Source organism: Ctenocephalides felis, unplaced genomic scaffold, assembly GCF_003426905.1.
Source record: "Ctenocephalides felis isolate EL2017-DRISC unplaced genomic scaffold, ASM342690v1 CF-g0.4_SCAFFOLD_01170, whole genome shotgun sequence".
NCBI classification, from domain to species: domain Eukaryota; kingdom Metazoa; phylum Arthropoda; class Insecta; order Siphonaptera; family Pulicidae; genus Ctenocephalides; species Ctenocephalides felis.
The window spans coordinates 35441905-35457749 of NW_020537324.1; the positions used below are offsets into that span (position 1 = coordinate 35441905).

Sequence of the window (15845 nt, forward strand, 5' to 3'; positions counted from 1 at the left end):
TATAAATTGGAGTTAAATACAGAATTAATCACTTCTGTCAACACACAATAAAAAAAAATTGATAGAAAGTTAGCATATTGGTAAGTGAAAACCTTATAAATAATTAATATTGTTGTTTTGAAAATTTTGAAATAAAATGTACTTCTTTATAATCTGTCCAAAAAAATAGGAAAAACAGTGATGTTTATATTTGAAACTTAATTAATTAAATTATTAAATAATTTGACACAAAACTGAAAACATAAATAATAATTAGTGAAGTCGTTCATTGAAGTTTTCATAAAAAACGAAAGAAGTTAATGAATATCATGTCTTCGCGTTGAGGTATTTTAACAAAATTTAATTTAATGTTTGTAAATCCATATATAATTAGCGGCAGTGAAGCTTTTCCTCCAAAAACTTTCAAAACATTTCAAATTCTGGACATAAATAAGCACTATAACTCCCCAAAAAGTTATAACTAAATTATTTAAAAAAAAGTGAAAATTATGTATGTATATTGTATACCTATATATTCTATGTATGTATAAGCTTTATTTTTATCTTTACACATAACTAACATATGTACATAACTAACTTGCACCATTATCAATTAATTGTCGAACTTAATTATTGTTGATTGACGTTTTAATATTTATGGACTTTGAATATGATACAAAATTATCATAAAGTTAAATAAAATATTGAATCATTTTTTAAATTTCGTGTCCGTTTTTTTACCATATCTATGAATGCATAATACGCTATTTGTTTAATATATAATAACGCAAATTCTACTTCCGTCGATTTGCATAAATACTAGGGAAAGCACGGACAAAATGACATAGTGTTCTGTTTTTAATAATATTTAATTATTAACTTGCCGTAGGATAAGTTATAGTAATCGCAAAAAATCGAACATTTTGGCATACCTTGAACAAATGGGTGTATGTGTGTGTGTATGTATATATGCATGTTTGGATACAATTTTTCGTCTACGATTTAATAATTTACCTAGTGGGGCGTATGGTATCGTGCCTTAAAGCAAATTGCTGGAACTTTCCGTAACAAAAATTTTTTTTTTTTAAACGATTAACATTTTTCAAAAAAATAGAATCTTGAGAAACTATAAACTTTTGAGAAAAAAAATATTTTTTTGGAAAAATGACTTTTTGAAAAAAAAATTCTTTATTTTAAAATATTTGAAAGTTCTGAACTTTTTTTCGAAGCAATCGTACTGTTTTACTGCATAGAGACAAAATATCAAAGCGCCTAAGCGCCGCGTCGCCGTCTAACGGATAAACATTGGTACGGGACCCATAAGAATGTAAACAAAATTTATACTTATTGTTAAAATCTCTATAAAATATCTGATAATTTCATGTGTATATGTCTAATGATCATTTTTGTCCGTCAATTGGCATTTTTTTATACTTTTTTCACTAGATCTCCGAAACCGCTAGACCTGCGTTCATGAAAATTTAATCAGTTGTTCATCTTGTCAATACAAGTAAAATGTTTTTTGAATTATTTGGCGGTCAAAAATGATCATTAGACATATGCACATCAAATTATCAGATATTTTATAGAGATTTTAACAATAAGTATACATTTTGTTTACATCCCTATGGATTCCGTACCAATGTTTATCCGTTAGACATGTGACATTTCGTCTCTATGCAGTTAAAGCAGTACGATTGCTTTAAAAAAAAGTTCAGAATTTCCAAAATATGTCAAAATGAAGAAAACATCTTTCTTTTCTAAAAAATTTTATTTTCAAAAAAAAAATTTTTTTTCAAAAAAGTAATTTTTTGTCAAATTTATAGTTTCTCAAAAATCTAATTTTTTCGAAGTAAATTTTTTTCAAAAATGTTAATAGTTTTTAAAAAAATAATAATTCTTGGTACGGAAAGTTTCAGCAATTTGCCTTAAGGCACGATGCCTTAATTGCCTTAAGACAGAATTCCACTTATAGCTAGTTGAATAATTAAAATCGGTTGAACCGTGTTCCCGAAATCGTCGACGAAAATTTGTATCCGCACAAACACACGCACACACACATCCATCCATTTTTTCTCAGGTATGCCAAAATGTTCAGAAACCTCTGAAACGTGAAAATATATAAAAAATTTCATTTTCGATTTTTTTGCGATAACTATAACTTACCCCTACGGGAAGTTTAAAACATTCGAGCCGTATTGACGGGGTGAGGTGCTGATTAGTTTTGGCAAAGGCATGCAGGTCCGGCAGTTTCAAAGATACGGGAAATCTAGTGGTATACGGCATCGTACCTTGGCAAATTGCTGGAACTTTCCGTTTTGTAATGAAATATTCCAGGAATACTAAATGTTTTCATATAGATTATTATAAATATTCTAACTTTGTCTAATACTTGTAAGAATTATATAAACTGAATTGCAAAGTTGAAATTATTTGTTTAAAGTATATTAGAACTTCAGCCAGAATTAAAATTAAAATCTGAATTATTTTCGATATGCCAAAAAAAAAAAATTGAAAAAAAACTGGCTATTTTTTGCACATTTAGCTATGTATCTTCAAAATTACTAGACCTGCTTTTTCCAAAAACTAATGATCTCTTCACCCAATCATTACAAATAAAATGTTTTTCAGATCATTCAAATTGGATACTCCGTTTTCTTAAAAACTCGATATGTATTTTCTGCATTCTTTGCTCCGTATCTCCGTAACGGCTGGACCTGCCTTTGCCAAAAACTAATCAGGACATCTCCCTATCAATAGAAATCGAATGTTTTTTGAACCATTCAAATCGGTTGAACCGTGCGCTCGAAACGATACGAACGAAAAAATGCGAACATTCAAAACACACACACACATCCATTTTTCTGAGATATGCCAAAATGTTTCATGAAGATATGCAATTTTGCCCGCGTTTTCTCTATACTACATATTGATATATTTATCTGTGTGTTTAGTGTATTGATTACTTTTAGATGGCGGAAACAAAGGATCAAAGCACGCAAGTGAACTTCATGCCTCAGCGCTCGCTAAAATGTGATACCAATTGTTATGACCGGGCAAATCTTCGGAGGAGAAGACGCCAACTTATTGCTAGATCAGAGGTGAGCTCATTTATTGCTGTATAAGTAGATCTTCCAATGAAAACTTCTTTATTGTTAACACATAAGATTATTTTCTTAATAATAATATTTTAATTTTTCATAACTTAATAACATTTTGGAAAACCAAGACGGAAATATTTAGATAATAATTCAGAAATTTTAAGTAATATCAACGAAGCATTAATTTATACATGTGAGGGGGCGTCCGTTAATCACGTGAGCGAGTTTTTAAAGATTTTTGGACCCCGCCTTCCCCTTGGTGATACATGGTGATATTCGACATTACCCTCCCTCCCCCACCAAACATCACGTGTATTTTTAGTTATGTGAAAAAATTGTAAAATTTTTGAATAAAGTAATTTTTTTTTTGAAAATATTCGATTTAAAAAAAAAACAGTTAAAAAATGAATACACGTGATATCTTACTATACCCCGCCCTTCACCACGTGATATTTTGTGATTTTTTGTCAAACCTCCCCCCTCCCCCTAAAAACCTCACGTGATTAATGGACGCCCCGTAACTTGACACCGCGTTACGTAGCCGCCACGTCCGGCAAAGCTACGTAATGCTAATGATTCTGTTACGTTTTGCAAACGTAACGGTATGCTTTAAAAATTTCTATATCAAACTAATATATTTGTTTTCTCACAGATATTCGTATTAACGCATATTTTTAGATAAAGCGATCTTCAAAAATACAATATCATTCATTTATCCCATTTGAAATAAATAGTTTCATAAACTATATACAAGTCTGGTACGAAATATTTTCGATACAAATAGACAGGATGTTTATATTAATGTGATTTAAATTTTGTTTCATTTATTTTAAGTACAGATTTTTAATGAAAACTAACATGAATCACAAACGTTGTCAATAAAAATACCGGGCCTTTTCTTAATATAATGCAATTGGCATCATATTTTATTAACCTTAATCGATGATTTTCGAAGTATTTCAAACCCGGTGCATTTAACCGAAGCACCAAAAATTTTAATGTCAATAACATAAGTCCACAAAATAAAAAACTGTATTGGGTGTGCGGCATATGTTTTCCAATGTAGTTTTTACCGCCGAACACGAATCTAAAGTCAAAATTGGGGGTGAAGCAGTAAAAAATTGAAAAAAAAATTAAAAAAACGACAAAATCTTCGACATAGTAATTCTTCTGCATGATACTTAAAATCTTATAATTATTATAGTTTCCTAGCCCTTTTCACCTTAAATTGAGTATTCTATTCTAGTAATCTATTGAATATTTACTAATCTATTAAGTTTTTTGTATAATATAGCAATATTTTGCCAAAACATTTTCAGATATTCAATTGGCAAACATGTTTTCCGATTACCTGGGCGCAATGGGCAGGAAATAATATATCAGTTAATTGAAACTCAGTAGTCATTTAAGGTAAAAGGAGCCAGGAAACAACAAAAATTACAAGATTGTGATTGTTATGCAGAAAAATACTAGATCGGATATTTTGATATTTTTAAAAAAAAAAATTCAATTTTTTGTCATTTGACCCCCAATTTTAATTCTACATTCATGTTCAGCAGTAAAAACTACATAGGAAAACATATGCCCCACACCCAATAAAGACATCTTTTCTTATTTTGTGGACCTGTGCAATTAAAGTATGTCGACGATGCTATTGAACTTCACCCCAGTAAACCACAAATTGCATTGAAAACATTAAAAACATAATAATTTTATAGCAATTTAAAAACTATCATCTCGTAATAAATGGTATCATAATACTAACATATTTTTAATTTGTTTTATGCTTATCATTTTCTGATGATCAAGTTCTCTTTGATGCAAGATGGTGGACCAATACGATCCTCACGCGCCATTCGTCCTCGTTCCTTGACCCACATGCCTAGAGCGGACATCAGTTGCAGCGACAGCTGGGCTTCTTCCGTCAGCAGCAGCTGGGATAGATCGTACCAGCATATTAGAACAAATGGTAAAATTCATCAAGATCTAATATTTTCAATTCAAAAATCTTTTCATATTGTAGTCTAGTCATATATGCCTTCCTTATGTTTCGTATTAGGATAAAAACAGAATTATATAGTCCTGCTTGGCCATATTGCTGTCCGAAACTTAGAATCGGACTAAGATGATGTAACTTGAATATTACCTGTAAGATCTATCCATTGTGATTACAATATTTTTCTCGACTGAATTTTTAGGTAAACGTATGATTACGTAGTGATAATCTTTCCTAAAACAGGTATTTTTCATTATTTTGGTTGTATATTACGACATAACCGAATAGATTGCCCAATTCCTTTAATATAATAGAAATAATGGAAAATTATATTAAAAATTCACGAAAATAAATAATATAATTTGCTAAATCCATCAAAAATATTTTACCCAGCTAATAAAAAAAATACCTTTCAATAATTTTCCGTAGGTGGAAAAACGTATAAAAATACACATATTTTATATCTTTAATGAAATTAAGGCCTCATTTACTATAGTTAGTCAATCTTCAGTTTGTCACCAACAGAAACAAATGGTAATCGTATACTGCCAAGTTTGAAATATAAGATAGATGCATAAAAACCTCCAAATCAAGCTCCCGGGCTTCTGGGGAGTCACTGTGTCACTGAGGAGTCGATGTGTGTTGCCGGGCGTTGTCCTGATGGAACATAATTCCTCCCCTATTAGCCAAAATTAGCCACTTCTGGGCAATTGCTTTTTTTAGACGGTTCAATTGTTGACGGTACAGTTCCGAGTTAAGAGTTTTAATATGAGATCAGGTCACAGTATATGATTTCCTGAGATCAGGTCACAGTATATAATTTCCGGCGATATGAGATCAGGTCACAGTATATAATTTCCTGCTGAACAAACGAAATCCCAATTCTGGATTGACTACCATTTCTGCCTACTCACCGCGATTCGATTACGACCGTTTTTGCTCTACGTTGTCCACTTCTCATCACCTGTCATTAACCATTTCAAAAATGAGACGTTTTTCTTGCTATTCAGGTATAATTTGCAAATGAAAATTTGGTTCAGTAGGTTTTTGTGTGGCACCCATTTATCAAACTTTTTTTCTGTCCAGGCCTATTCAAATGATGCCAAACTGATTTTTGTACAGTCTTTAACTCTTGGGCAATCGAATTCGAGTTAGATGACAGTTGAAATCCATGATTTTGTCGTCATTTTCGACAATTGGCCATCAAGTGCGCGTACGTCTTTAACATCGAAATTAATCCAAAGAATCGAAACCAAAATTGCGAGTAATTGGCCGTTTCAGCATCAGAACCATAAACACTATTTATATTTTCAGCCGTCTGGCTTGCGTTTTTACCTTTATCGAACAAAAAATGTGTCAATCAATTACAAAACTGCCTAAAATGTTTTTTTAGTACTAAATCTAATCTTTCAACGCCACTTACTAAAACTCAATTGGACTCGTACAACACGAGATACAGATAATTAAAGCCAGCTATTGCAAAAATAATAGATTTCTTTTTACTCCATCTAATATTAAATTTTTCCACTAATTTTATGCTACATTTCAAATTGAATCATTTTAAACAAAATTAACCAAAAGGATATGTGTGTGCAAGTTTTCAGTTGATATCAATTATTATCAACGCTAGTTAGTCTCATAAAACATCAGACGGGCATTTTTAACATTACTTTCAGAATTTAAATTAAAAAAAGATAATTTAAAAATATTTGCCATGAAAATGCCATACAAAATCGATAATATTCCTATTTGGGTTTTAAAACTACTTATTTGTCACTTTGAGAGTCTTTTCGAAATTATCCGATTTACGACATTTCAATTTTCTACCTAATCATTGGGCCGAAATATCACTGAAAATGTGCAAAAGTGAACTATTTTCAAATTTAACTTTTGCCGTAACCATAGGAGATACCAAAAAGTTAATTAATTAATTTAATAATTAGCCAATTATTTACCACTTTGCAATATGGATACAAATATAAAGGTAAGAAATCAGCCAAGTTAATAAATAATTTAGATTTGTTAAATATGTTAAATAGTTTAAATTTTTGATAAAGGTAATCGCACAAAAAGGTTTTTGAATGCTAAGTTTTACACATTTTTATAGTATTTTTTAGATGTTTCTTCTAGAATGTGCGATAATATATTTCCAATTGATATAAAAAACTACTCCTCGGATTAGTGCGGGAAGTTTCGGTTTGCCGCAAATTTTATGTAATTTTACGATTTTCATACGTTTATAATTGATGTCAAAGTGTCATATTTAATACAGTTTCAGTATTCTAATATCATACAAGTCACGTTTAAAACCAAAACCTACATTAAATACTGGCCATCGATGGCCAAACACTATTAAATAACGTATGGTCCATAATTTCTCGAATTTGAAACATATTACAGACAATATTAGTTATATTAATTTCAATAAAAGTAATGTAATAATTTATAGAATATACTCACTTTGATATGACGAACAGAATGATTTGCCTTGATGGATATCACAACCCACAATTTATCTACGGTATGGTGAATAGATGATGAATAACACCTCATAAAATAAATCATAGTACCTACATAAAAGAGTTAGATTAATGTTTTGTGATATGTTATAATTAATATGTGATATGTATATCACTTATGCATACCTGCATCATGTAACAGAACTATCAAGGAAATGCTATGAAGATCATTACATCAAAATGTGCATTCCATTATATTTCCAGTGAGTAGCTCCGCGTTACATCTGCACGGAAGTCCACCTCCGTCATACCAGCCTCCGCCAAGCATATATTCCATAAATCCTGGAAACAGCTTGAATTTTTCGTGCAAAGATCGCGGCCAGCAAGAAATGTCCCCGGACTCTCCTACATGGCGACAATTGCACATGTGCCGCGCCAAACTCAAAGCAACATCCACTACGTCAGAACTGCTCTCTGGATTCGCTATGATCGCAATGGTCGAGCTACAGGTATTGCAAAGCTTGAAAAGTTTAATTACAAAATATGATCATTGGAACATTTTGCCAATATTCTGGAGACAAAAATATCTTTATGTAATTACATTTATAAACCGCTTTTTAATGAACCTGTTTGTTGCACAAGCTAAAACTAAACATACTATAAGTCCTGCCAGACATTTTAATAATATTTATTTATTTAATGACATTATAACTAGTCTCAAGCGTTTGTACTCATCTGTGATTCATTGACTATCAGTAAGATAGTATTTTAATTATCCAAGAACTATAATAACATACTTATTAAGGAACGATGTAACCTATTACAAAAATCATTTGGTCCATATAGTACGGGCAAAATGACATATTGGGTAGGGTAAGAACTTACTCAGATGCCAATTTTTAAGTAAGCAGTTCACCAACAAATCGTTTCGTCCTCTTTGGGTCATGAAGCATAAACCCAAAATGTTGCAAGCAAATGGGAATAGAAGTTAACAGCTAATCACCTTTGACTGCTTGCGAAATAATACTTGATTAATCAAAATTCCACCAAATAACTGATTATTGCAATGAAATTTATCGAAATCACTAATACTGGCAGTTAATTTACTATACTTTGACTGCTTGCGAAATAGTACATGATTAATCAAAATTCCACTAATTAACTGATTATTGGAATGAAATTAATCGAAATCACTAATACTGGCAGTTGATTGAGAGATAATTACAAATAACTATGAATGATTCCCAAAAAAACATGAGAAAAACACCCCCAAATTAAACTTTTAGAAACACATTTAAACTGATTGCTGCAATAAGCCTGTGACTCTTAACATCTGACAAGATTATAACTATGGCTTTCTTCATGTTTTACAGTCGCTGAAACATTTTTAAAATTAGCCAATTTGTAAATAAGGCAACAATGTCATTTTGTTCATATTCAATATATTGTACTTAGTTATACAAAGAAGAGTGGTTAACCACTGCGTTGCCCTCTCATAGAATATAGTAAATTATAAATGTAAGTAAGCAATCACAACTCAAATCACAACGCTGTATATACTAGTACCGAAAAGTCATTGCCTATTTTTTTCGAAGAAATAAATTACGTATTTTCAAGAACAATGAAAATTAGTTACTTAAAAGTATTGACCACATGAATCTATACTTCTTAACCGTCTTTCTGGCAATTTATGGATAACATCCAAAGAAAATTATTTTTTCTCTGAGCAAAACCATTAATCGAGCCATTTTCTAACTTCTTCGAAATTAGAGAATCGCTGCTCTGCAAGCGCGTGTCCTATTGAAATGAAAAGTTTATAAAGCAAGGTGGGTACAATAATATGTGCCATCCAAGTGCTTTCGATGCTAATTTTACCCATCTACCTCTATTGCTACTTTACCGTGTTTTTGGGCCCATTGTGGACGTTTTTCGATCAATGTTTTTAAAATTGATCATTTGTTGTTGGTAGCGATCACTATCAACTGTTTTACCAGGTTTCAAAGGTTCGTAATACACCAGGCCACTCTGGTCTCATCAAACACAGAGCAGTGTCTCGCGACCAAAACGATTTGGTTCTGGAGTGGATGAGCGGGCTTCACCAGGTGATAAATATGATTTTTTTGCTTACGATGTTCAAAGTAAATCTTACGATGTTCACCGCTTGTCACTATTAGGTGCAGCAATGACTTCCTGTCACAGCATTACAGAGACAATTTTTCGATTTTTCCTTTGCTTGCCATTCCATTGATATGGCACCCTTATTCCCAATTTTTAGACTTTTATGGTAGCTAATCGTTTCTTGAGTCAACTTTAACGTTTTTGCCATACATTTTTAATTGGGCCTTCTTCCACTAAATCCTTCATGAATTCAAACTTTTTTGGTCTAGCGCTAAGTTTTTTTATCTTGCACATTGAAATCACCACTTCTACATTTTTTAAACTAAATTTGAGATGTTTTTAAGGATATAGCATGTTTGCCGTAAGTTTTTACTAGCAAACGATGATTTTCAGAGACTTTTTTCTTTTGATTAAATAAGAAAAGTTATGTGCCGCGAGTGCACGTTGTGAGTCTTGACGTATACAAAGAGCTATAAATCTATAACGATATTACTTCTGCAAAATATAACAATCTATTGCTCTGAAGCTTAATATCAGTAGAATAAAATACACATGTGTCAAAAGTTAGACTTGCAATACTTAATCCTAAATACAGCGTTTAGAAAAACCTGTGATGATTTTCCGGTACACCTGTGTATATAAAAAATGATATCACAATTTATGGAAAACCCAGAAGGATAATGAGAAAGCTGACAGCGAAAAATATTTCAAGCATGTTGGACATTTGAATTTCTGCAAAAGCTATATATAGCTTTATTATAACTGTAGTTATGAAATCGGGATAAATATTTATTTCATTGCAGAGAATATATGTACTTTTAAATTCTTCAATCCTCTACCTTATCGTAGCAATTAATGGGACTAATGTTTAAAACATTATATTTTATTGTAAAAAAAAAATATCATAATCATAATGATAAAATTAAATTATTTCTGTTTCTACAAAAGTTATGTTGAATATGATTGTTTTTAATTTAAATTTATTCTAAAAAGGTAAACGACCATTCTAGAGCGCCGCAGTGGTTGCTCGTGTGCTTCGCCGTGACAACAACGATATTAGTTTCAGTGCATATATTTGCATTGATGGTATCAACATATGTACTTCCACATTTAGATCTTGCAACAAAGGTAAAGGAAATAAATAAATTAATTAAAAATTAGACTAACAAAATATTTCTAAATATATTATTTAGATGCCCACAAGAATACATTGACCTCTGTTCTATTATTTTAGTATCGGTTCTATTAATCTTCATAGTTGTTATTATGTAAAAAAATCCAGTTTATTTTAACTGTATGAAAAAGTGTTAGAGCAATGACTTATAAAAAAAAATCTCGCATTATTTGTAATGAAATTTGCTAACGCCTTGTACTTGTAAAATTTACAACTTGGTAGACATCGCAATTGACATTATTTATTGAAATCGCTAAACCAAAAACAATTTGTTGTCTTTATATTTACCTTCTGATCATTTTGTGATAGCTCAGAAAAAAATAGGACTTACCAGTATGTTTAATGCATGATATTTATGCCATGAGTTAAAAAACGATTCTATTTCTGATGATTTTATGAGAGTGGCAATGGAATTCTAGAACTAAACCAAATTTACAATATTCTGGGTTCTATATCCTTGAATTTTATTTATAAGATTATTATATTTGGACTACCGGAAACTTATGCCCATTCGTGAAATAAAACATACAATACAATACATTTTTTTCTTTCCCCAATTAACATTATTGAATAACATGATTAATGATCTCTCGATGGCGCGAGGACAATTTTTTTGTTTTTAAAATATGTTTTACCTTTAGATGCGAAAAATTGAACCAGTGCTTGTTTAACATTTTTTTCGTTTTCGAATTTTCACCAAGTCAAAAAAATGTTTCAGGACAAAAATAAATGATAATTACATAGAGTTTGTACGTAATCCACATTTCATCCTCAGTTATTATCGGGTTTAGAAAAACACGATTTTGTCCCGAGCAAGCAAACATGTGAATATAACTGATCGATCATCCAAATGTTTCTGATTGTTTCACGTTGCACGGATTTTGAATACTTCCACACTAATCCTATCATTCAAGTATGACCAGAAATGGTTTGTTGAGCTGATTAAGCCGATATCAAAAATGTATCTGTTGCTCCAACATTACCTTGAAAACATCGTCGTCTATCAATGATGCTCGCCCAGAACAGAAAACTTGAAATCACCCGTTTCAAATTTTTTGTACCATCTTTTACATATCATCAGAAACTGTACCTGCACCGATCATGCAATAAACTAGTGGTGTATGGCATCATGCCTTAAGGCAAATTGCTGAAACTTTCCGCATCGAAAATTATTTTTTTCATAAAATAGATTAAATTTTTTTAAAACTTTGAAAAAATTCTATTTATCATAATTTTAAAATTTTTTAAAAAATTGACTTTAAAGAAAAAACAATTAAATCACATTTTAGAAATTTCGAACTTTTTTTCAAAGCAATTGCGCTTCTTTAGCTGCATAAATACGAATTATCAAAGCGCGCAAGCGCCGCACAGTCTAACGGACACGCAATAGTACTAACGTTACGGAACCCATAGAAATGTAAACAAAATTTATATTTATTATTAAAATCTCTATAAAATATCTGATTATTTGATATGCATATGTCACCGCCAAATGGTATATTTTTTACGTATTTTACTCGATCTCTGAAACCGCTAGACCTGCTTTTCCAAAAATTTAAATAGATCCTCATTTTCTCAATACAAGTAAACTGTTTTTTGAATTATCAGAATCGAACGCACCGTTCTCTTAAAAACTGAGATACCGTTTTCGCCACTTTTTGCCCCGAATCTTCAAAACGGCTTGACCTGCCTTGTCCAGAAACTAATCAGCATGTTTCTTTATCGATAGCAATCAAATGTTTTTTGAATCAATGAAATCGGTTGATCCGTGTTCCCAATATCGTCGACAAAAATTAGTATCTGCACACACACACGCATACTTGCATCCATTTTTTCTAAAATATGCCAAAATGTTCAGAAATTTTTGAAATATATATAAAAATTTTCATTTCAACTCACTCTTATGATGATGTCATAATTTCAATAGAACTTTTCAGTAGAACTAAAACATCTACTCTAAGCAGAAAGCTTTACATAATGTTTTGTTAAATATATTTAACATATCATATATGAATTATACTTCATTTCTCTTCACTTCAAATGCATAAAATACTTATTTGACACGAGTCTGAAATAATTTAACAAGAACCTGAAATAATATCTATTATTATTGATTACGGCTTGCTTATGAATAAATAAATAAATATTCTGTTCCTATCATTAGGGCTGCTTTTCAGAACGATATCGACACAGAATTTTTATATCTTTTTAGCATTTAAATATGTCAAATGCCTATGTTATCTTAAGTAAAGAAATAATTTCACTGCAAATCATTTTATCAGAACCATTACGTAGTTATGTTTATTTATCATATTTCTAATATATCATAAAACATTTTCTCAAATTTGTAATAGATATTTTCCAAATAATTCATTTTAAAATTATATTTCGTATTAAAATAACAGTCTTTCTAGTATAAATTAAATATGTTTTAACTGATATATTTTTTTAAAATATATGTATACATAATTTAAACAACTTATTAATAATATAAATTATTTTGTTTAGTTATCTAACGAAAGCGCTTTAACGGATTGCCCGCATTATAAATTGAAGAGTTACATCGATCTAGCTTGGGTCTTAAGTACATTTCTAGGTATGACAACTCGATAAGTATTATTTTAACATTATTTTGGATAATAATATTCTTTAACTTTGTGTGTTCAGGTCTGATACTATTTTTAATGGAAATTGCTATACTTTGCTGGGTGAAGTTTTGGGATTTTTCCCGAAAAGCGGCGGCATCGGCTACTGCAATTGTGATGCCCGTTTTGCTAGTTTTCTTGGCGTTTGCTTTATACTATCACTGGTCCCTGGTAATCGCAAGGTATTTATATTTATTACTACTATTGTCCATGCAATTATAATCATAACAGTGCTACTATTGCTACTAACATTCTTGACTACAGAATATATGAAATACAGTAAACCCGCGTTAGGACGTTGAATCTAGTTATTCAACTAGAAATCAGACCGAAAACGAGTCGTATGCGAGAAAAATAAATAATTATGTTTGACTTGGTAACTATATAACTAAAGCTTTTTAGTGATCTCAGTGAATTCTATATAGTGTTTTAGTAGTAGGTACGACTAAGGCGGCTAGGCGCTAAACTAAATTAGGTTTAATTGTTCACTACTTTTGTAATAAATAATAAAATATTGTTTTTTTTTATAAAATAATAAACAAATATATTATAAAATCCCGCAAACATAAATGACGGTTGCCACTAATATAGCCGTAACATAATAATTGATATTTGAGCACCACAAAATCAATGATTTTCTTCCATTACCGTTCAATATTTCCATTACCGTTTTATTTCCATCAAATAATGAAGAGTAATCACTTTTTATCATTTTTTATGAATTTTTCTTCCAAACTTCTGCTTCCATGCTTCCTGGTCTTGTTCGGCTTTCAATATCCCATATTTCATCTTCTCGCGTAAGTTATCAATCATCTGCGTTCTTCTTCTTTCCATTACTTTCACTCCTTCTATTTTACCCTTGACTACATCCAGCAGAAGGCATTCTTTTTGCAGAATTGGTCTGGACAGGACTCACGACTTCTTAATTTGATATCTTGTCCACTTTATTTTTTCCATGCCCCTTCAGCATCACATTTCAAAACTCTCCAGAAAGTTCTTATCGTCCTTTCTTAGAGTCCATGTTTGTGATGCGTACAGAGCTATGCTCCATCCAAACATGTCACATTATTAGTCTCTTCCGCAAATCGAGACTCAGTTTGCTCGTTCCTTGTCCTAAACTTTCTCGTGCAGTATCCGTTTCTGATCAGGATGTTTTCTAACTATTTGAAATGATCCAAGTCTTCAAATTCTCAATTTCTCACTGTTATCTTCAGGGGTTTATCTTGTTTTTATATTCTAATCACTTTCGATGTGTCGATGTTGATCTCCATCTCGTATCTTCTGCCCACTGCAACGATTCTGCTCATCATATTTTGTAGCTCGCTTTCGGTTTTCGATATCACAAGGAGATCATCGGCGTACTTTATTGTAATCATTATTCTTCCTCCGATTGAAAAATCTCCTGCGCCTTCAAGAGCCTCGTTGACGAGCCATTCTCCATATAGATTGAAATAGATCTGTGACATGCAGCATTCTTGCCGCACTCCTCTCCCTATCTCAACGCTGTTTATGTCTCCTTGATTCAATGTGACCTTCCTTTTTCCGGATCAGCCTGCGGCATATTATATATCTGTAAATCTGACATCGGCCAGCACTATATCCATTTTCACTTGAAAATATAGATCAAAATATGTCTTCAATTGAAAATTAACCCACATGGAGCACTGCGATGTGAAATGGAATTGAGAAAAACTCACACTGCTTCTTCCCTGAATCGAATTAGAGTTTAACTCAGCTCACGGACCTGACTTAGGGCAATGCTGCCCTTTATTATATATATATATATATATATATATATACATATTTATATATATAAACAATTTTTAATAAAAAACAATCAACTATTGTTTTTTTGCCTCTTACGAATATTTGATAAAAATCTCTTATACATATCAACTTTATTATACAATGTATAATATTTCAGATGCTGCGCATGGAACAAGCACAAACGGAAACCAAAACAAAATAATCCTGTATAGTGAATAAGATGAGACAGGGTAAATTGAAGCAAATTAATCAGTATTAAATTATAGACTATGTTATTTTACGTATCAAAGTAATAAATTACTAGTATTTAGTCATATGTTATGAAAACTATCAGCTTTTATTAATGTTTTATATATGTGTACGAATATAGTAATAAATAGTCGCAAAGTTGTTGAAGAAATAATGGAATTAAAATGAAAAAATTAGAATTTTTAAGCCAATATGTGCCAAAAGATTTTTCCACCTGAAATGTTAACATGGCTGCTTTCCATCAGACTATTCACAATAAACAAAAATGATCGCAACTTCTAAGATAAAGAAAAATATATCTTTACATTATATGATATTAATTGACTTATCCCATCTAAAATTTAGAATTATTGATTT

At 31.1% G+C, this 15845-nt stretch overlaps 1 protein-coding gene across 1 annotated transcript; it reads left to right on the forward strand.

Annotated features, from left to right (window-relative positions):
- Positions 1–4958: 4958 nt before the first annotated feature.
- Positions 4959–15451, forward strand: LOC113367147 (calcium release-activated calcium channel protein 1-like). Its single transcript, XM_026608777.1, has 7 exons — positions 4959–5049; positions 7800–8044; positions 9530–9637; positions 10647–10781; positions 13336–13423; positions 13495–13654; positions 15397–15451. The coding sequence occupies exons 1-7, from the start codon at positions 4959–4961 to the stop codon at positions 15449–15451; spliced, it is 882 nt and encodes a 293-aa protein (XP_026464562.1).
- The last annotated feature ends 394 nt before the right edge of the window (positions 15452–15845 follow it).

Excerpts from the sequence above, each read along its gene's own strand:
- LOC113367147 (XM_026608777.1), top strand. The coding sequence starts at position 4,959 with ATGCCTAGAGCGGACATCAGTTGCAGCGACAGCTGGGCTTCTTCCGTC. Across the intron at positions 8,045-9,529 it reads TCGCAATGGTCGAGCTACAG|GTTTCAAAGGTTCGTAATAC; the intron begins GTATTGCAAAGC and ends CTGTTTTACCAG. Across the intron at positions 9,638-10,646 it reads GGATGAGCGGGCTTCACCAG|GTAAACGACCATTCTAGAGC; the intron begins GTGATAAATATG and ends TATTCTAAAAAG.